This window comes from Saccopteryx leptura, chromosome 2 (assembly GCF_036850995.1).
Source record: "Saccopteryx leptura isolate mSacLep1 chromosome 2, mSacLep1_pri_phased_curated, whole genome shotgun sequence".
Classification (NCBI taxonomy): Eukaryota; Metazoa; Chordata; class Mammalia; order Chiroptera; family Emballonuridae; genus Saccopteryx; species Saccopteryx leptura.
The window spans coordinates 28,296,950-28,319,066 of record NC_089504.1 but is presented as its reverse complement, the minus strand read 5'-3'; the positions used below and the strand labels follow the sequence as shown (position 1 = coordinate 28,319,066).

The 22,117-nt window shown below is 36.7% G+C and overlaps 1 protein-coding gene across 3 annotated transcripts in view; it reads left to right on the top strand.

The window, feature by feature from the left end:
* Positions 1-22,117, top strand: part of FSD1L (fibronectin type III and SPRY domain containing 1 like) — a 66,675-nt gene that overhangs the window by 41,122 nt on the left and 3,436 nt on the right. The window contains exons 7-13 of one of the 3 annotated variants that reach the window (XM_066367513.1): positions 4,178-4,387; positions 5,693-5,791; positions 10,984-11,113; positions 11,741-11,773; positions 15,530-15,630; positions 16,333-16,584; positions 20,568-20,656. In XM_066367513.1, coding sequence (XP_066223610.1) covers positions 4,178-4,387; positions 5,693-5,791; positions 10,984-11,113; positions 11,741-11,773; positions 15,530-15,630; positions 16,333-16,584; positions 20,568-20,656 — 914 coding nt within the window. The remainder of the gene's footprint in view (positions 1-4,177; positions 4,388-5,692; positions 5,792-10,983; positions 11,114-11,740; positions 11,774-15,529; positions 15,631-16,332; positions 16,585-20,567; positions 20,657-22,117) is intronic. The other 2 variants (XM_066367516.1, XM_066367514.1) reach the window with 2 other exon arrangements.

The window sequence follows — 22,117 nt, the reverse complement described above, 5'->3', positions numbered from 1 at the left end:
GAGAAAGTATAGAGGAAGTACAATATAAAAGGAAGTATAGCCTGACCTGTGGTGGCGCAGTGGGTTAAAGCGTCGACCTGGAACACTGAGGTCACTGGTTCGAAACCCTGGGCTCGCCCAGTCAAGGCACATATGGGAGTTGATGCTTCCTGCTCCTCCTCCTTCTCTCTCTCTCTCTCTCTCTCTCTCTCCCTCTCCCTCCCTCTCTCTCTACTCTCTGAAAAAAGAATTGAATAAAGTCTTATAAAAAAAAATAAAAGGAAGTATAGTTGTAGAGGAAGAAAGTATACTTGTCAGTGGAGATCTGCCTGTAAATTGGCTTTTCAGAATTACTAACCATTATATTATCATTCTCACTACTTCTAAATTTAGAAGGAGAGTCAGGAGTGTCAGATTGTGAATGTACACATGAGGGTTTTTTTTTGTGTGTGTGTGTGTGTGTGTGTGTGTGTGTTTAAGCAATCTTCTCACCATTACTTTCTTTCTCTTGGGTTTTCAGTAATATCTTAACAGCCCAAGGCCATGCCTACTTTACAGTCAAATAGATTGCATGCACAATTCAGATTTATTCTTTTGACAAACTGTTAAGACTGTCTGAAGGAATGAGGTATAATAAAAACACAAATCCTGTTAGGGAGAAGTTTCATCCCTAGAAAAAGCATAGTAGGTTGTTAAAGTTTATGAAAGATGAACTCATGTTACCAATTTTTAATATTCTGCTATAGCATAAAAATTTCCGATAAGAACCAATACCTTTATCCCTTAGCAATTCATTCCATAGATACCACAGAAATCACTTCTACCCTGCATTATGTATAGTTCATGAGTCATGGACTTATCTGAGTCTGAAAAATGAAAGTGATGATGATAGACATTTGCAAAGTTCTTTTCTTCTACCTTAAGCCATTAAAAAATACATTGAATCTCAGAGTTTATATTCTTTCTGAGCTTCTACAGCTGAAAAGAAACATCATGCTTGTGACAATGCTGATGCCACTTACACTTTGACATGCACATGCAGGGAAGACATCAGTAAGATTCCTGAAGCAGTTTCTACGCTGTTGCTAGTTAACTGTTGCTTTATGGGAATTGCTGTGAATTGTTTTTCATTCTCATTTTCAAAGACAGTTCTGAATTTTCTAAGTAATATTTTTATATGGCAATTTTACCACCTTTCATCTCCTGAAGTTTATCCCTCATTTAATGAACTTTTTATTCTGTGTAGAATCTTGGGTGAACTTCCCATATATCAGATTCAGGTCAACCTTAATTTGATATATTGCTCTTAAATTAACTTAATTTTTTATTTTCCTCCCAAGTATCACCACTTTCTTGGATCTTTTTTCATTTTTACCTCAGTTACCACGTGTAGCAGTTTGCTTTCTTTTGGGGGCCACCATTCACAGGAAAGAAGAATCCACTTGCCAGTATATTCTTACTGGAATGGTAGCAGAATAGAGATGTGTATAGTAGAGGTTAGCCAGACCCACTTACAGACTAAGTGACTCTATCCACTTGCCAGTATATTCTTACTGGAATGGTAGCAGAATAGAGATATGTATAGTAGAGGTTAGCCAGACCCACTTACAGACTAAGTGACTCTCTTTTCATTTTTAATTTGAATTTTATATAGATTATATTTATTGATTTTAGAGAGAGAGAGAGGGAGTGAGAAGCATCACCTTGTAGTTACTTCACTTTAGTGGTTCATTGATTGCTTCTCATATGCGCCTTGTCTGGGCAGGCCTAGGGTTTCAAACCAGTGACCTCAGCGTTTCAGGGCCAACACTCTATTCACTGCACCACCACAGGTCAGTCTCTTTTTAAAAATTTTTATCTATTAATTTTTAGAGAAAGAGGAAAGGAGAGAGAGACAGAGAAAAAGAGAAACCTTGATTTGTTGTTCCACTCATGTATGCTGTCACTGGTTGATATCTGCATGTGCCTTGACCGGGGGTTGAACCTGTGACTTGGCATGTCGAGATGACTCTCTAACCAACTGAGCTACCAGCCAGCACCTAAGTGACTCTCTCTTCATACCAGCTTCTTGGGACTTTTAGTACAGATTTTTGACTTAGCAAAATTAAAGAATTGCCACATGCCAAATACGCCTTTACATCTCCTCACATGTAGGCAACACAGAGCACATGAAATTTATGAATGTCTGTGGTCCATTCTCTTGGCAATGACTAGTGGTCTGTATTGCTTATGTTCCAGAATAGAGACTGGCATCTGTTATGTATTATAGGGACAAAAACTCCAGAAGACAGATGAAGAAAATTAATCATAATGACAAATGATAAACACTTCTTTGGTTGTCTGTTGTCTTACTAATAAGGTATATCAGATTCCAAGTATTTATTGTACAATTACACACATATACCAGTTGACCTTTAGAGACTGTAGTTAATGGAGATCAATTGTCCTGTCTCTCTTCCTCCTGCTCTTTCTTACTATACTGCTCACAAAAATGAGGGGATATTTCAAAATGAATATGGAGTGATAAAATATCCCCTCATTTTTGTGACCAGTATAGTTAGGCTTGAAGATTTAAAATTTGTATAAAATTCCTTTTCTATTCGTCTTGATTATTTCATCCAAGATATTTACTTTGCTATTTGTTAGGTCTCACATTTTAACTTTTGTTTGTAATTTTTTTGTTGTTATTGTTGTATTTTAATCAATGCTTTGTATTTTTAAAACAAGTTTAGGTTTATGGAAAGTTGAGCATATAATACAGAGTTACCATATACTTTCCTCCTCCCCACATGTAATTTCCCCTATTATTACTATCTTACGTTAATTAGTAGGGTACATTTGTTTTAATTGATAAACCATTATTGATACAGTATTAATTAACTAAAGCCCATAGTTAACATCGGGGTTTACTCTGTGTGTTATACAATTCTATGGGTTTTGACGAAAGAATAATGTCATGTGTCCACTATAACATTATCATACAGAATAGTGTCACTGCCCTAAAGTTTCCCTGTACTCGGCTGGTTCATCCCTTGTGTCCTGCAGCCTTGCTATAATCACTTGCTAGTTTCAGGACTTTTTTCATTGATTCTTTGGTATTTTCTTCATAAATAATGCATATCATCAATGAACAAAGACAGTTTCATTTCTTCCTTTCTACCTTTTACTTTCTTTTCTTGTCTTACTGTATTTAGCTAGTACTTTCAATATAGTGTTGAATAGGAGTGGTGAGAGGGACATCTTTGCCCTAGGGAGAAAATATAGTTTTTCAACATTAATTATGGTTTTAACTATAGATATTTTTGTAGGTGATGTTTGTCAAATAAAGCACCCCTTTATCCCTAGTTTGCTGAGAATTTTGTCATGAATGATTGTATTTTGTCCAATTTTTTTTCTATTTCTTTATATGATCATATGATTTTTCTTCTGATGTGATAGATTACATTAATTGGTTTAAAATGTTGAACCACCCTTACATACTAGGAGAAAATCTTTTAAAACATTTTTTTTAGAGTCAAAAATGTTTAAATACAGTACCTGTACAATTTCACACATTTTAGACATCTGTATCACTGGAAGACCTCACTATCCAATTAGCCTGTTGTTATGTAAATGAAATATCTGTTAATGTTGGGGAGTGATGGAAAATCCTCTTTTATGGAAAGAAATCGATTAATGTCCATACATGTTTATTTTGGCTCATTTATCCTAATTTATTTTAATGAGTCATAGAATTCTGTGAAGAAACATTTTAAATTTCTTAAGCATTTTGCATGGTTGAAGAGTTCATTTTTGTTTAGAGTTGAGAAATTATAATTATTTTATAAACTATTTTAAAAAATACATTGAAAAGATCTTGAATTATTTTAATTGTTGAAGTCAAAGCCAGTTATTCTATTTTATCATTGTGACTTAATTTATATTCTGCAGCTGTTAGAAATAGATTAAAAATGCTGAGAAGTAACAAGTGATTCTTGATTCTTTTTCCTGAGCATGTGTGAATTGCTTTTTGTTTACTAAGGTTTAATAAACTTTGAATAAGTCTATGAAAAAACTTTGAAACAAGAATTTTTAAACAACTATTCAAATGAATAGTTCAAAAGCAACATGAAAAACCATAGTTTGAATGACAGACATGAATATTGGATTAGTACTATAATGAGAAATGAGCTCTTTTTTTTTTTTTTTTTTTTTTTAGTCCCCAAAGCTCCAGAGATAGATCCAGTAGAGTGTCTGGTGGCTGACAACTCGGTAACAGTAGCTTGGAGAATGCCAGAGGAAGATAATAAGATTGACCATTTTATACTGGAATACAGGAAAACTAATTTTGATGGACTTCCACGGGTGAAGGATGAGCGGTGCTGGGAGGTGATTGACAGTATTAAGGGAACTGAACATACGCTGACAGGTAAAACGGCTACGTTTCATGAATCTTTCTCAGAAAAGAAATATAATGGTGAAAAATATTTTGAGTTACTTTAAAAGATAATTTTTTTTAGCCAAGTGACTTTTTATATATTCATTATAGAGGTGATTATCTCTTAAAATACCAAGAAAATCTTCATTTAAATTACTTCTGGAGATATATGCAACCTGGTAAAAACAATGTATGTGGAGCAAACATGCAGGGATGTTCTGAAACAGTATTTTAGAATAACATTTAAGTTTTACCTTGGTTTTCTTCTTATTTCCTATTTATTGGTTTTTTTGGAGGGTGACACTGGTTAACCCAATTATACAGGTGTCAGGTGCACAATTCACAACATGTCATCTGTATACTGTATTGTGTGGTCACCACTTCAAGTCTCTGTCCATTGCCATTCATCTAACCCTTTGTCTAACAACAAAAAAGCTGTCAATTTTCTAGATGTACACACTTCTTCACAAATATTGTTGCCTTTACCTTTTATACCTAAAGTACTTTAATACCTAAAGTAGAACTGTGACTTGGTATTAGACATCTGTTTGTTGGCCTTTTGTAAGTCTTTAAAAAGCTATCTCCATGTACAGGGGATTTTGGGTATTTGAAATGGCCAAATGTTGTCTGAGTTGTTAAATGCTTTTTTATGCATGGTCATTAATATTAGTAACTTTACCATTACTGATCACTTACCATTTTTCAGGAATTGGGCTGAAATGTATTACACGATACATCTCATTTAATATCTACACTTATGAGATTGGTTTTATTCTGTTTTACAGATACAAAACTATGGCTCTGTCATGTTGTTTAAAGTCCCATAGCTAGTAATTTTGGGGCTATTTTAATGTAGACATGACAATAGAGTTTTGCTATTAATCCCTATGTTTCACTTTCTCTTTAAATTTATTTTTCACGTAAGAAGATAATGTTTCATGAATATAAAAATTCCTTAGGGTGTCTACTTTCCAGAAATTGAATATGCTATTTTAAATTGCAACATCTATCCTTGAGTAAAATATTACTCTTAATGAGGCTTGACAGTATTTTTTATCACTTAAGTTTTCACAAAAAATTCATTGATAAAACTGTATGATTTCTTTTGAAGAAAACAATAGATAAATCATGATTCCTCTCTCTTCAGGCATTTTCACAGTTTTAACATAAACTTATATCCTTCCTGAGTTAAGAAAAATTTCAAAGAGGGAAAATTGTCTGTTTGAAGGTTTATACTTATACTTTTGGAGTAGATTCCTTTACTTTTCACGTCTGAAGCCATTTTCATTTTTTCAGGCTTAAAGTTTGATTCAAAGTATATGAATTTCAGAGTGCGAGCTTGTAATAAAGCTGTGGCTGGAGAGTGTTCTGATCCGGTGACTCTAGAGACCAAAGGTGAGAGCATTGTTTACACAGCATAAAACAAAAGGACTGTCTGAAGTTATTCGAGACTTCGTGACAGGAAACATTTTACATGTGTTTGCATCCTTCCTGCCCCCACCCAGAATTCCTAACCATAGGAATTTTAAGATGGAGAAATTAGGACTACAGTAGTCATATTCATTAGCCTTTTCTTTCTTTTTTCTTTTTTTTTTTTGACAGACAAAAGAGAGGGACAGATAGAGACAAGACAGACAGGAAGGGAAAGAGATGTGAAGCATCAGTTCTTCCTTGTGGCACCTTAGTTGTTCATTGATTGCTTTCCCATATGTGCCTTGACCTGGGGGCTACAGCAGAGTGAGTGACCCCTTGCTCAAGCCAGTGACCTTGGGCTCAAACCAGATGAGCCCACGCACAAGCCAGTGACCTCGGGGTTTCGAACGTGGGTCTTCCATGTCCTAGTCCGACTCTCTATCCACTGCGCCACTGCCTGGTCAGGCTCATTAGTTTTTTCTTTATCGTGGTATTCAGAGAGGTAAAATAGCCTGAGATGGGAGTGTTACCTTCTCAGGCGGGTGCTTAGTTTACAAATTTTAGTTTAATATAAATATATGAACATCACTGAAGATGTGTCCAAAGTTTTCTCAGGGAATAGAGTATGGCTCAGTAATGAGGAAGTACCTTTTCAGTTTAGTTCAGGTCCTCTAAATTTTCTTAAATCTTCTTGTAGAAATTAACATTTATATATTTATTAATGTTTATAAAGCAGTTTCAGGGTTATTCATTTGATCATTAAAATTATGCTGAGAGATCAGTAGAATAGATATTATTGATGGCCAATTTGTGAAGAAAGTGAAGTTCAGATATGTTAAATGACTTGGCCTGCATTCCCTAGAACTAGCTTGGAAAGATGTGATTAAGATTTCTTCCAAGTTCTGTGCCAGAGATAGACTGAAAATCAGCCCTGAGGCCCACTGAACAGTGACTTTGACCTTCAGGGAGATCCAGAATAAAATCAGTCTCTTAACTAGTTATGGGCCACAGATTCCTAAGGTTATTCCATAGCGCTGGAGTGGCTATTAATAAGAGCAAGAGCTACAGAGGGAAAGTTCAGGTTATTAAAAAATGGCATGTTGAACAGTTGTTTACTAATTTTCTTGGCTTGCTGCAGCCCTTGTTGACCAACTAATAGAAATAAGTGTCTGAACAAAAAACTGGAGAGAAAGGGAAAGAGATGGAGATTAAATATGTAGTTGAAGCCTACCAAAATTTTGTATCCGGCTATTTATGGTGTTTGATGTGGAAAATAGAGAACATTGTTAGCTTCTTTTTCCTCACTATTTCTTCTGTCATTGGAATTGTCAAAACTGATGCATAATATAAGTTCTTTTTTTTTTTTCTTTTTTAGAGATAGAGAGTCAGAGAGGGATAGACAGGGATGGACAGACAGGAACGGAGAGAGATGAGAAGCATCAATCATTAGTTTTTCATTGCGCATTGCAACACCCTAATTGTTCATTGATTGCTTTCTCATATGTGCCTTGACCTCGGGCCTTCAGCAGACCGAGTAACCCCCTGCTGGAGCCAGCGACCTTGGGTTCAAGCTGGTGGGCTTTTGCTCAAACCAGATGAGCCCGCGCTCAAGCTGGCGACCTCAGGGTCTTGAACCTGGGTCCTCTGCATCCCAGTCCGACGCTCCATCCACTGCGCCACCACCTGGTCAGGCAATATAAGTTCTTATTACCTGAATTTTAGAAGTATATTATTCCTTACATTCTTGTAAAGGTAAATGATATGATATTGATCACAATTTACTGTCTGGCCTTAAAAGATAACGGCTATAATGTTTTCCAATACCAGGGAATCAGCTACTGATACACATTAAACCCATGAAATGTTTCTGTACTCTTGAGTTTTTTGGTACTTTTTCTTGGTTTGTTTTTTGTCATCCCCCCACCCCCCAAATGAGAAGCAGGATGTTGGAGACAGACTCCCACATGCGCCCGACTGGGATCCACCAGGCATGCCCACCAGGGGGCGATGCTCTGTTGCAACCAGAGCCATTCTAATGCCTGAGGCGGAGGCCATGGAGCCATCCTCAGCGACTAGGCCAACTTTGCTCCAGTGGAGCTTTGGCTGTGGGAGGGGAAGAGAGAGACAGAGAGGAAGGAGAGGGGGAGGGGTGGAGAAGCAGATGTTCGCTTCTCCTGTGTGCCCTGGCCGGGAGTGGAACCTGGGACTTCCACAGGCCAGGCCAACGTTCTGCTGCTGAGCCAACTGGCCAGGGCTGGTACTTTGTTTTCACAGACTTTTAAAGATATGGAAACTAATATTTAGCTATATTACAGGGCTTACATAAGAGACAAAGAGTAACATTTGAGACCTCACTTTTGGGGCCGGTCTTTTTCAAAAAACAACAACACAAAAAACAACTATCCAATATTATCTGTGTTAGTCCTTAGCCTGTATGACTTAGTTGAGGTTCCTAAAGAGACAGTGTCCAAAAGTGAGAGAGAGAGAGAGAGATAGTGTGCGCGTGATAAAACTTACACCCCTGGGATTGAAACCCATGCCTTTTGTTTGGGTGTTGTGGTATTTGCTAAGGTCTGGTTTCAAGTGGCTTGGGGGTGATACTGTTATTGATTTTATTGATTTTTAGAGTGGGAGGAAGAGAGAGAGAAAGAGTGAGACATTGATTTTCTGTTTCACTTATTCATGCTGTCATTGGTTGATTCTTGTATCTGACTAGGGATGGAACCCGCAACCTTGGCATATTGAGACTATGCTCAACCTGTTGAACTACCTGGCCAGGGCCGATACCTTTTCTTGCCACCATTGATTCCAGCCTTCTCTCCATCACATGAAACATTTGAGAACAGCCTTAGGATTTTTTTATTTCTCATTTAAAAATTTTTTTAGTTATGTTTTTTAAAACCAGCCTTTGCAATTTTGTTTTCTTAGAGGGAAGCTGGAGAGAGAGAAAGGCAGGGGAAGAAGCAGGAGGCATCAACTCATAGTAGTTGTTTCTTGTATATGCCTTTTTGAACCGATGACTTCAGCATTCTAGGTCAGTGCTTTATCTACTGCACCACCACAGGTCAGACCAGCCTGTGGACTTTAACAAGGAACTGATGGCACCTTAGAGTTAGATACACATTTTCTCTCTCTCACAAATGTGAATGCCCTCCCATACTAATATCCTAATAGCGAATACAGAGATTAACCCTGTTTTTTTAGGGCAGTTCATCTGTAGTAGGGCAGTGTGACAATTTTGCTTAATCCTGACCTTCTAGTAACCTACCTATTAAGGAATTCTATTTTTATTTTTACTGATAAGCTCTATTATTTTCTTCCTTCTGTAAGTTTATTTCTGTTTACATGCATATTTTTACTTGCTTAGTATGACAATTACTAGAAGCAGTACTACTCAATAAACTTATATTTGGAATGCTGTATAAATAAAGACCCCAGTGAACAAAGGGTCCAAAGCAATGTTGAAATTAAAGTGCTCTTTACAGAACAGTAGAGGATAAAAGGATTCTTGATTCACTAGGTAAATATTAGACTATCTATACAAATATTTTGTTATTTGATGATGCATACCGAAGCCTTAGTGACTTAGGTGAAATGGGATATTGTAAAGGAATATTCCTTTGATGAGTAATTACCAGAAGTTTGAACTTTGGCAGGGAACTAGAACTGAGGCAGATTATCTGGTAACTATATAGAAGATGATACTCACTTAAGACAGATTCTAGGAGTTACATTTATTATAGGATGAACTATGCGTTACTGAGCATTACATTTTAATGATTCACCCTCGATTTCCAAAGAGAGGCTATACTGATTTCCTAAATTAACAGTCCTGAGTAAGTTTTATGAATAGTACTGATAGTTCCCTAAAATACCAAATAATTTGAAAAGTGTAGTTTTGTTTTGTGTTTTTGGTTTGTTTCTATTTAAGTAGGCCCCTCCTCTAGTCCCGTAAATCATCTGTAGCTCTCAGCTGTCAGTTCCCTTGCTTCTGCCGTCGTGGCCTGTTTCTCTGTGCTTGTCTTCATTTCAAACCACTGAAAGTTTAAATATGAAATTATTAAGTATTAGAGCATCAGCAAAAATACGTGTGTGGTAGGCTCTTTAACTGTTAACACTACATCTTAATTCTATCATTCTTGACCAGAAAAGCCCGGGGTTTTAAACCGGCGACCTCAGCATTCTAGGTGAATGAATGCTTTATCCACTGCACCACCACAGGTCAGGCCTGCTGAGAGACTGTTTAGGACCTCTTCCATGTGTCTTCCTTCATTTGAAATCAGGTCTACTTTTTTCTTTTTCTTTCTTTTTTTTTTACTGAAACAGAGAGAGAGTCAGAGAGAGAGATAGACAGGGACAGACAGGAAGTGAGAGATGAGAAGCATTAATCATTAGTTTTTTGTTGTGACACCTTAGTTGTTCATTGATTGCTTTCTCATATGTGCCTTGACCATGGGCCTTCAGCAGACCGAGTAACCCCTTGCTCGAGCCAGCGACCTTGGGTCTAAGCTGGTGAGCTTTTGCTCAAACCAGATGAGCCCGCGCTCAAGCTGGCGACCTCGGGGTCTCAAACCTGGGTCTTCCGCATCCCAGTCCGACGCTCTATCCACTGCGCCACCACCTAGTCAGGCTCAGGTCTACTTTAGAATAACAAAAATAAATAAAAATACAAAACTTTCATTTATGAGAGAGTGAGAAAAAAAAGAGAGATTCCCCCCCTCCCTCAGATTTGGCTTTTTCCAGTAAGGAGAAATGAGACTATCAGGTAAACAAACTTGGCTAATTCTTAATTCTCCTCATTCTTAATTCTATCAAGGCCCTTTCCCATTTAGTCATAACAGTCAACTGGTAATCAACTGATATTCTTACAGCAAGACATTGAGGTTATTGTGTACTGAGGGGTCCAACAGAAGGAGTAGCAGAAACAATGTCTGCAGGCCATGCAGAGACAGTATTGTATTTGCTTGGCATATAAGGTATATAAGAATAATGGGAAATAAAGTAGAAATTAGTAAATTATGGCCTTCTCTTTGGGGACTTTACTAGAATTAAAACTTGAACTTTATATACAGTGTTGTAAAAATTGAGGAGGAAAATAATGTGATGATAATTGTGCTTCAGAAAGAAGAGATATATGCTACATTTTTACAAAATTGAAATACTGTTTTTTATAGCACTTAACTTCAGTTTAGATAACTCCTCATCCCATTTGAACCTGAGAGTTGAAGATACCTGTGTAGAGTGGGATCCTACTGGAGGAAAAGGTCAAGAAAATAAGATTAAAGGAAAAGAGAACAAGGGCAGGTAAGTTAGTTCCCTAAATCTGTTATCTGGAAAATGCTTTGTACATTGGTTCTTATTTGACAATAACTTATAATGAAATTCTTATTCTGTGTACCAATATGATTTGTAATATGTGAGTACATGAAAGTGAAGCATACAGTATTGTTGGTCAATTCTTGAATTTGTCACTAACATTTTTATTACTTTTCTTTAGTTTCTAATTCACTTCTCACTTATACATTTCAATTTCAGTAGCATCTCTTTAAAATTACATCTACAGCAACATGAAGTGCTTAGAGAGTCCCTAGGCTAGTTCCTGAATTTTAGGTCCAGTCTGACCTGAAAGTCTGCCTGAATGGCAGTGTTTAGCATGCACAACCCCAGTGTCTCACCCCATCAGCAACCTTATGAGCCAGAGGCGTGGGATCTGGAGTTGTTAGACTTATTTAGATAGTCTCAATGTAGAGGGTCTCTTTCTTTTTTAACAGACAAAAATTTTTCTCTAATTGAAATAAGGTACTATCACTATGAGTTATAACAGCAAATAAAAAAAGAATTTCCTCATCAGGCTTTTGATTTAATTTTATTATAAGCTGTTAAATTTAAGTTGTAAAGCATTCTTAACAGTTGCCTGTTTTTATCTGACAGTACCCATGTTACCTCACTGAAGAAACATACAAGGTGATGATCTCTGTCTGTCTAGTTCTAGGACTTAGTGTATTTAGCTTGGCTGAATAACTTTAATATTTTTTCTTTAACTAATAAGCAGAAGCCATTGCAGCAGCCTTCATTACCTAAATATTGCTCTGTGTAGACTATCTGTATTGGTAGCTTATGTTGTGAACTTACAGCATTCAAGTTTGCTGCATATTTGTATTATATTGTATATAACAAAACAATAAGCTCTGCTTAAAGTCTTTCTTGAATTATTTTCTCTTATATGAATTTTTTTCTGCATTTACTTATACCTGGCATCTTTTTTGTTGTACTGTATTCAGTATACCTAACTTTATAGCTTTGCTTTTATTTGTATTTGACACGAGGCACATTGAGGTGCTCTCTGTTTTATAATAATCCTGCAGTTTGAAAAGCATCAGGGTCAGAAGCAAAGGTTATTAGTGAAATGTTAGGACAGTGCCAGGAAGATGAATCAGTTCAAATTGCATGAATAGTAATGTACTGATTTGAAGATTTACATATCTTTATCAGAAACCAGAATGTGTTCTCTTTTCAAAATTGTCTTTCTCTCCTTTTTCTAGTTTATTTGCTCATTGGCAAAAGTGATTTCTTAGTCGGTATATTATAAACTGTAAAATGCTGTTGGATTTAATAGAATCTATAAAGTTTTATCTGGTTTTAGAGATTTTTAGACTGCTTATATTTAACATTTCATATCATATTATTTATTTTTCACCATTCCCTCCTTTTAAGGGTATTTTCTATGTAGGCTATTTCTGGAATATTATATCCACTATTCTTTTCATAAATATTTGTTTACTGTAGGATGTCAGCTAGATATTGTGGGGTGTATAGAGTTAGACACTGTCCCTGCCTTCAAGAAATTTTCCCTGGCTTATGTAGATGAGAGATCTAGCTTTATACAAATAACAATAATGCAGGTAGAGAGGATGTGTAATGGTAAGTGTGAACAAAGGAGTTTAGAGGAAGAAAGGTATCCTGAGCTGCTGAGTATTGAAGCAGCCAGTTAGGACACTGAGCCAAACTGAAAGTAACAATCAAACCTTTTATTCACTGACTGCGATAGTGTAAGCAAGAGGCCACAAAGGAAAGGGTGCTAGCTCTCCCGTGTTCTATTTTTCCCAACAGAATGAGGTGAGGGTCAGGTAAATCAGAGCAGATCACTGATGGTGGATATCATCTCACTGCTGAGAAAGCCCCAAACAAAAGACTCATCCTGTTGTTTATGGACCTGAGGCCAAGAAGATGGAAGAACGGGAAAGGTTAGAAACAGAAAAATATTGAGACAGGGGAGAAAAGTGCCTTCACATTACAGCCCCATCCCAGCCCCCTTCATGGAGGTCCCTGCAGAGGCAGTGGGAGGCGTCTCAGGCAAGAGTCTCCCTATAAGGGGATCTCCGAATAGAGGTGCCTAAGCTAGGATTGCAGATAGGCTACGAGCTTGGTGTAGGGAAGGGATTGCAACTCCCTCCAGAAACCGCAGTGATGGCTGGCCACCAAGTCTGGTGTGGGGACGGCAGCCCCCTGCCCCAGGCCTGCCAGATAAAGGCTTTATAATTGTCTGTGGTTGGGCCTGAAAGAGCACATGTAGGATCCTGGCCTGGAGCTGGACTCCTCACAGTTATTTATTTAGCTTTGTAGGGTCTGGGAGACCTTCACGAATGTGATGGAATTTAGGCTGGTTCTCAAGGAAGTAGAGGATGTGTGACATTGGACTTGCAGACAGAGAGGGAGAAATAGGAGGAAAGGCCTGGAAGCAGACTGCCCGAGAAGGGACCGCTTCCACTGCTACATTTAACTGGATAGCGCTCTCTAGGGGCGAGAGGCAGAACAGCAGACGGACCAAATCAAGAACTTGAAGTGCTGAGCTGAGTTTGTGGGCAGTAAGGAAGTACTTGAAGATTTTAAACTAGGATAATTGGAGTTAAGTTTATCTGGTAACAGTGAACAAAATGAATTGGGTAGCAAAGAGACCACTTTAGAACAGGGGTCCCCAAACTTTTTACACAGGGGGCCAGTTCACTGTCCCTCAGACCATTGGAGGGCCGGACTATAAAAAAAACTATGAACAAATCCCTATGCACATTGCACATATCTTATTTTAAAGTAAAAAAACAAAATGGGAACAAATACAATATTTAAAATAAAGAACAAGTAAATTTAAATCAACAAACTGACCAGTATTTCAATGGGAACTATGGGCCTGCTTTTGGCTAATGAGATGGTCAATGTGTTCCTCTCACTGACCACCAGTGAAAGAGGTGTCCCTTCCGGAAGTGCGGTGGGGGACGGATAAATGGCCTCAGGGGTCCACATGCGGCCCGCGGGCCGTAGTTTGGGGACCTCTGCTTTAGAAGCTGGTAAAACAATCCAGAGTAGAGGTAACAAAGAGCCTTAATTCAGATAGTTAAGAGGCCAAGGTGCCTGTAAAGAGATTGGAGGTGGTGGGGGGAGGGCGTATGTTCTACATAAGACAGTGATAGTTGTACTTCTTGCAAAAATGTACAGATCAGAAGTTTGGAATGCCACAGTGGCAGAGCTCTTAGTTAACTTTTCTCTGAAATTTAAACTGCCCTTCTCAGTAGTTATGTCTGTTTTTCTTTTTTCCATGCTTTCCTTTTATTTCTTTCCTACTGGTAAGTTGTAATTTTTTGTTCTTTAAATTCAGTAATTCAATATGATTGATATATATTAAATTTTAGACATTTTTGAGATTTTGTTTATTTTGAGATTTTGAGTTTGTGAGAGGTCTGATACTCTTCTTCACTTTACCATATCATATAATTTGATATGAGGGGAGGTCAGGTTGGACCTTGTCCATAATATTAGGGAGAAATGCTTTTTTAATACTTGACATTCTCCTGTGCATAGATTTGGGCAAGAGCTGTTTTTCTCTCTCTCTCTCTCTTTTTTTGTATTTTTCTGAAGTTGGAAACGGGGAGGCAGTCAGATAGACTCCCCGCATGCACCCGACCGGGATCCACCCAGCATGCCCACCAGGGGGTGATGCTCTGCCCATCTGGGGCGTTGCTCTGTTGCAACCAGAGCCATTGTAGCGCCTGAGGCAGAGGCCACAGAGCCATCCTCAGCGCCCGGGCCAACTTTGCTCCAACAGAGCCTTGGCTGCGGGAGGGGAAGAGAGAGACAGAGAGGAAGGAGAGGGGGAGGGGTGGAGAAGCAGATGGGCGCTTCTCCTGTGTGCCCTGGCCGGGAATCGAACCTGGGTCTCCCACATGCCAGGCCAACGCTTTACCACTGAGCCAACCGGCCAAGGCGTGTTTCTCTTTTTAAGAAAAGATTCAGAGCAAGAATACATACTGCTTACAAAAAAAGATTATTTAGTTATGATTGTAATAAGCTTACTTTTCCTTTGCTTCTGTTTAAATTTAACTACAAGAAATGTAAGCTATACTACATTCTATTTCTTGAGGTTCTTTTTTTCTTTTGTATCTCATTTCATTTTGGCATCGTTTCTTATTTCAACTGTGTGTTCTTTGTACAAGCCTTGCTCAGTCTGCATGATACTCATATTTTTAGCCTGCTCTGTGTTGGTGACTTCTTACATTTTAGCATTTATCACTGATAACTCTGTAATAATTTAGATAAAATTAAATTGTCCTGTTTGTGCAACATAATTAAAAAATCTTTTTAAAGGTTTGTTTTGTGATTTGTAATTTCAGTTTGTGAAACAATTACAACACACAATGTTTGTTTTTATTTTTGTTCTTGTTTATATAGAAGTGGTACACCATCCCCCAAACGGACATCCATAGGCTCCAGGCCGCCAGCAGTAAGAGGCAGCCGAGATCGTTTTACTGGGGAATCCTACACGGTGCTGGGTAGGATAAAGAAATAGTTCCTCATTATCTCGTATTAGAGGCATCACAGTCATACTGGTGGGCTTTCTACTCAGAGCTGGAGTGACTGCCTGTGTATTGAATGGAACTTGGCTGGAGTGTCTCCGTCTTGAAGCCTAATTACTTTGACATGTTTTAAAATTGCCTTACTATTGATATGTTTAAAATTTACTTCATTTTACATAGTGCTCTGCATAAATTAGGAGATATTTCAAAATGCACTTTCAAGATCAGGGAATGTGCAGATACTCCAGTACTTTCAGCCTTTTGTATCGTGCATTTTCACCAATGAAATGTTAGTTTTGCATCTCATTTGCATAATTGAACAACTTTCTTTGAGTTGTTGTTTGCTTTTCTGATGTTCTTGTTTAATAAAAAAAATCAAATGCTTTTTTTTATCACTTCATATTAATTTTGAAATATCCCCTAATTTTTGTGAGCAGTATATATATGTAACTCTTGAGGGGTTAGTAAGGAGGAAAAGTTATGAAGCTTTTCATATTCAGAAAAATTAGTAATAAACATATGAGTAAAATTATAGCAGATACTGCGCAGTTAGTGTCTATGTGTTAACATCCTGAATCAGAATTTTGGTACCATTTTATGGGACAAGAGATAGGTACAGATCTATGTGACTCATAAGGAAGAGGTAAGAGTCAAATCTACCTTTCTGATCCTTTGCAGGAGACACTGCTATTGAAAGTGGACAACATTATTGGGAGGTCAAGGCCCAGAAGGATTGTAAATCCTACAGTGTGGGAATAGCATACAAGACTTTGGGGAAATTTGACCAGTTAGGAAAGACAAACACTAGTTGGTGTATCCATGTCAACAACTGGCTACAAAACACATTTGCAGCAAAGCACAATAATAAAGTCAAAGCCTTGGATGTTCCTGTTCCTGAGAGAATAGGTGTATTCTGTGATTTTGATAGTGGTAAGTTGACTGATTTTTTCATAATTCATCTCATCATAGTTTCTTATATTTCAGTATCTTTCACTGGTAATCATTTATAGAGAATTTCCATTAATATCATGGTAAGGGTGTTTTCACCTAGGATTTGATCCCAAACATAATTTCAGCTCCAGAATTGACTGCAGTATCTGCCTGCAGCTCTACAAAAAAAACTCGTCTATAATATACTAATTGAGTCTGAAAGAAAGATTTTGCTAATTTTAGTCTTAAAGCTAAATTTCTTTTGTTCATTTTAATTCCTTCTTACCTTGTAAAGAGTGGTAGAGTCAGATTTTTCTAGTTGGAGTAGACTTTAGAAATTACCCAGCCCATCGACCATACAGTATAAAATCCTTTTTACATTATCTCTGCAAGAGTTGCCATTCCTGTGCTTGATGAACTTTTTTATGTGAAGTTTACTGTCTTAGAAGGTAGCCTCTTTCATTGTTGAATAGCAGTTGGTTAGAAGGTTTTACTTAAATTGTCTTGCTTTGTCTCCCAATAAATTCTGAGACTGTTGCTCTTAAATTTTGTCATCTTAAGAAATAACAGTTATGTCCCTAATCCACATTTACAAGATAATCCTTTATTTGTGTAAAAATTACTAACACTGCTTCTCTTGCCCCATTTTCCCCAGACTATACATTCTCTGTAACATTAGCTATTTCTCCTTCTTTTTCTTTTTCTTTTTCTTTTTTATCAAGAGAGACATGACACAGAGAGTGAGACAGAGAGAAGGACAGATAGGGACAGATAGACAGAAAGGGAGAGAGATGAGAAGCATCAATTCTTCATTTTAGCACCTTAATTGTTCATTGATTGCCTTCTCGTATGTGCCTTGACTGGGGGCTCCAGCAGAGTCAGTGACCCCTTGTTTAAGCCAGTACCCTTGGGCCCAAGCCAGCAACCTTGGGCTTTAAGCCAGTGACCTTTGGGCTCAAGCCAGTGACTATGGGATCATGTCTATGATCCCATGCTCAAGCCAGATGAGCCTGCGCTCAAGCCGGCGACCTCGGAGATTTGAACCCGGGCTCTCTGTGTCCCAGGTTGCCACTCTATCCACTGTGCCACTACCTAGTAAGCCAACTATTCCTCTTTAATTTTTCCCAAACCTTATGATTGCCTGTGGTTGTATATTATGTCCATATATTTCTTAAAGATTGATTATCAAAGTCGGGGACACAACTTCTGACCATCATAGGATAGTGATTTGGCAGCATAGTTTCTAGCACTATGACTTCTTTTTACTTAAAAAAATTTTTCAATTATAGTTTACATTCAATATCATTTTGTATTAGGTTTCAGGTATACAGCATAGTACCAGACAATCATATACCCTACAAAGTGTTTTAATATTCTCAGTACCGAGTTGGCACCATGCATAGTTACTACAATATTATTGACTATATTCCCTATGCTGTACTTTACATCCCCACGGCTGTCTTGTAACTACTAATCTGAATGCTGTCAAATTGTCTTTTTCTTCTTATATTAGGCATTTTGGTGTTTTTTGTTGTTTATAGCTCTAACAACATATTAAGTTTCATCTTAATAGATTTGGCCAAGCTTTTCCTCTTGTTAAAATCATCTAAAAATTAACTTGATATTTATCTTTTGCTAAATTCCTTGAAGCTTTTTGAATTAGGTATTTGATAAGTATTTTCTCTACTGTCATTTAAATATTGGTATAGATTTGAAGATGACATACTATTGAACTAAGGAGTAAAAGTAATTTCTTAGATGCTTCTCTCCAAGTTGACACTTTAAACTATAGTATTAAAACCTCATTTTACCATTTGAGGAAATATTGTGGAAATAATTCATAAGCTATGAATCTAGTTACCTAAACAAAGAAAAAGGATAAAAGTTCATATTGACTTGGTTTATTTTTAATGATAACATGTCAGTTTTGTGGCATTCTGTTTTACTTATTGATACTTTGAATCAGATAAGTATATATTTTTTTCTCTGGATGAAAAGCACATTTATTGGCATATATTTTTTCTCATTTTTCAACTACCGAGTTAGCATTTGCTTATCACCCTGTGTCTCCTTTCCCATACTTCATATATCCTCAAAGATAGTGATAGGAAGTATAATTGTTAAAGCAGTGGTAGTCAACCTGGTCCCTACTGCCCACTAGTGGGTGTTCCAGCTTTCATGGTGGGCGGTAGCGGAGCAACCAAAGTAGAAACAAAAAGATAGATTTAACTATAGTAAGTTGTTTTATAAAGACTTATTCTGCCAAACTTAGTGAAAATCTGACATAAAGTACTTGGTAAGTAATTATTATTATATGCTTTAACTTGCTGTAACTCTGCTTTATAAATTTTGTAAAATAAAGTTACTTCCCTACTTTATAAATCACCATTACTGTGGAACCGGTGGGCGGTTAGAAAATTTTACTACTAACAGAGATACAAAAGTGGGCTCTAGGTATAAAAAGATTGACTACCCCTGGCTTAGAGCATGGGTACAGGAGGGAGGTGAAATATAGGATGGGATCAGATTTTGAAGACCTTAAAAAAATAGTAGGATAGTCTTTTTTAATAGTTGAGGGAAGAGGCTTCTGCACTGTAGAAACTATAGTTATAAATCACATGATTATCATTTAGTTTTAGAAATGCTAGAGGGTAAATGGTTTAATGTGGAAGCGATTCCAAACATAGACTGGGTAAAACTTTTCAGAAGGCAGTCTTTAAACAATGTATGTAGGACCATGTCTGTTTTGTTAAGGATTATGTTCTATTGCTTAGAAAGTGCTTTGTACATATTAAGCCCTTAATAAGTATTTGTTGAGCGATACAGTAACAAGGGCCTAAGCAGTTGGGAGTCAAGAAGATTTGATGGTGTAAAAATAGAATTCATAGGACTTGATGACTAAATTCAGATGGGAGGGAGACACAAAGAAGAGTTGAAGGTGACTCTGAGGTTCCAGCTAGTGTGGTCAAGAGGATGATAGTGTCATCTTTAGAATAAGAAACAGAGAAAGCCCTGGGGAAAGATGAGATGCCAGCAGGGCAACCATATGGCACTTTGGGCCAATATTTAGAAATTCAGTGCTGAAACTCAGAAGAGGAGTAGAGCTGAAGCTAACAGACAGCGTCACAGGGTGGCTACAGATTGCACACAACTAGTAACCACGACTGCTTTGCTGTTTACCAACTTTGTGACCATATTAGGTTGATTCGGTAAAGCACCCAGTGTTTTAATAGAAGATAAATGTTAGTTTCATTTCTTCTCTGGTGGCAGCTGATTTATTAAGGGAGCATTGCAGAGAGAAAAGAGAGCCTGGACAAGCATCTACTTTCAGAATGAAGAGAAAAAAATAAGCTCTCCTTGGGATTAGGATACTAACCAAGGGAATAGTCATGGTAGAAGATTTTGAAGAAGTGATAACAATTGTAAGGAGGTTATCATGTTGGACAGTTAGGGGTCAAAAAGACAGTTATTTTATTTTTATGATCATGTTGAAAGACTGTGAGTGAATTTTAAAAATAGCAAAGCTGAAGTAATAACTATACTGTGATTTCAGAGACTGAAGTATGGGTATGGATTCAAGTAGTTAGAAGTTTAATAGAAACTTTAAATGGTGATAGGATTTGGGTAGAGTTTGGATTATAGTGAAAATGAGGAAGAAATCGCCTTGGTTTTTACTAGGAAACTATTTGTTAAATAATGATAAAGAAATGCTTTATAGTTGAATAAGTAGAATACTGTGAGATTAAGGAAGCACTCTGGAGACCTTGAAAACAGGGAAAGAAAATTGGATTTGGGCTTTTAAGCATGTCTTCTATTGATTTTTAAATAAGAATTACTAAGTCTAGTCATTATAGGTTTTAAAAAAAATTATCAAGATGTACATTTAGTGTTATTGCTTTTATGCATGATTTTATGTTAGCCTTACTTAGATATTATAATATTTTATATAATAAATCAGGCTTTTTTTCCCCCCTTCCTTTTAGGTCAACTTTCTTTCTATGATGCAAACTCAAAACAGTTGTTGTATTCCTTTAAGACAAAATTTGCTCAGCCAGTAATACCGGGTTTCATGGTTAGTACCAAATTTATATTTTATTTGGTTTGGCAACTTTAAGGAGAACAACCTATGCTGTGTATTCAGAAAGCAGAATATCTTATTTTTTCTTCATATTCCTCTCCTATACACCAGTCCACCTCTAAAATCTGTGATTGTGATTGTATATTTTTGGTATGTTTTGTTGAAGTAAATGATAATATATAAAAGTACATAAATTATAAAAATGCAATCTGATGATTTTTCATAGGATTATACTCATTTTTGTAACCAGAATCTAGATCAAGAAATGGAACATTACCAGAACCTCATAAGCCTTTTGTGCACAGTTCCAGCCCCTACTGGCCCTCCTCCACAGAGGTTACTATCTTGAGCTTGAATAACATAAATTCATTTTGCCTCCTTTTCAACTTGGTGTAAATGAAATCATACAGTATCTTTTGGCTCAACATGATGTTTGTGAGATTTATCCATGTTATTCTATATAGTGGGAGTTCACTTGTTTTCATATAGTTTCCCTCATATGACTGTGTCATAATTTATCTATTCTAATTTAGTTGAAACTTAAGTAATTTCCTTTTGGGGACAGTTATAAAAATAGAACCGCTGTGAATATTCGAGTTTATGTCCTTTGGTAATGCATATATTTTTTATTGGGTATATAACTAGGATTGGGATTGTTAGATCATATAGTATATGTGCAATCAACTGTAGTCGAGTTTTCCAGTCATTGGTTATACTAATTTACCATCAGCAGTATTTGAGAGTTTGAATTCCTCCACATCTTTAATAACACTGGATATTGTCCTTTTTTATTTTAGTTTAGTCCAATAGTCTTATAGTCCTTTTTTATTTTAGTCCTTCTAGTCCTTAGATATGTTATATTGTAGTTTTCATTTGCACTTCCTTATTGACTAGTACTGTTGAACATATTATATGTTTATTGACTGTTTGTGGATACTCATTTGTGAAATGGTTCAGTTTTCTGCCTGTATTTCCATTGGGTTTTATTCCTATTTTTTATTGATCAATTAGAGTTCTTTATATAGTTTCAGTCCTTTGCCAGTAATATGTATTACAAATATCTTCTCCACTCTAGCTTTCCTTTTCTCTCTTTCTGGTGTCTTTTGATGAACAAAAGTTGTTCATTTTAGTGTTGGTCAGTTTATCTATTTACTCATTTATGGTTAATACTTTTTGTGTGCTGTTTAAGAAATCTTCATTCACCCCAAGATTATGAAAATATTTTTAGGTTTTCTTGTACAGTTAGATATAGACTGCATATACAATGTAGAAATGGTATGTTTGGTAGGAAGTTGGGGGTCAGGATACAATATTTAATTCCATTAGGATAGCCTCTTATTCTAGGACCATTTATTGATAAGGTCATTCTTTTTCCATTGCAGTACAGTGTCATCTTTGTAAAATGTTAGATGACTGTCTATGTTTAGCAGGCTACATATATATGTGTCTGTCCAC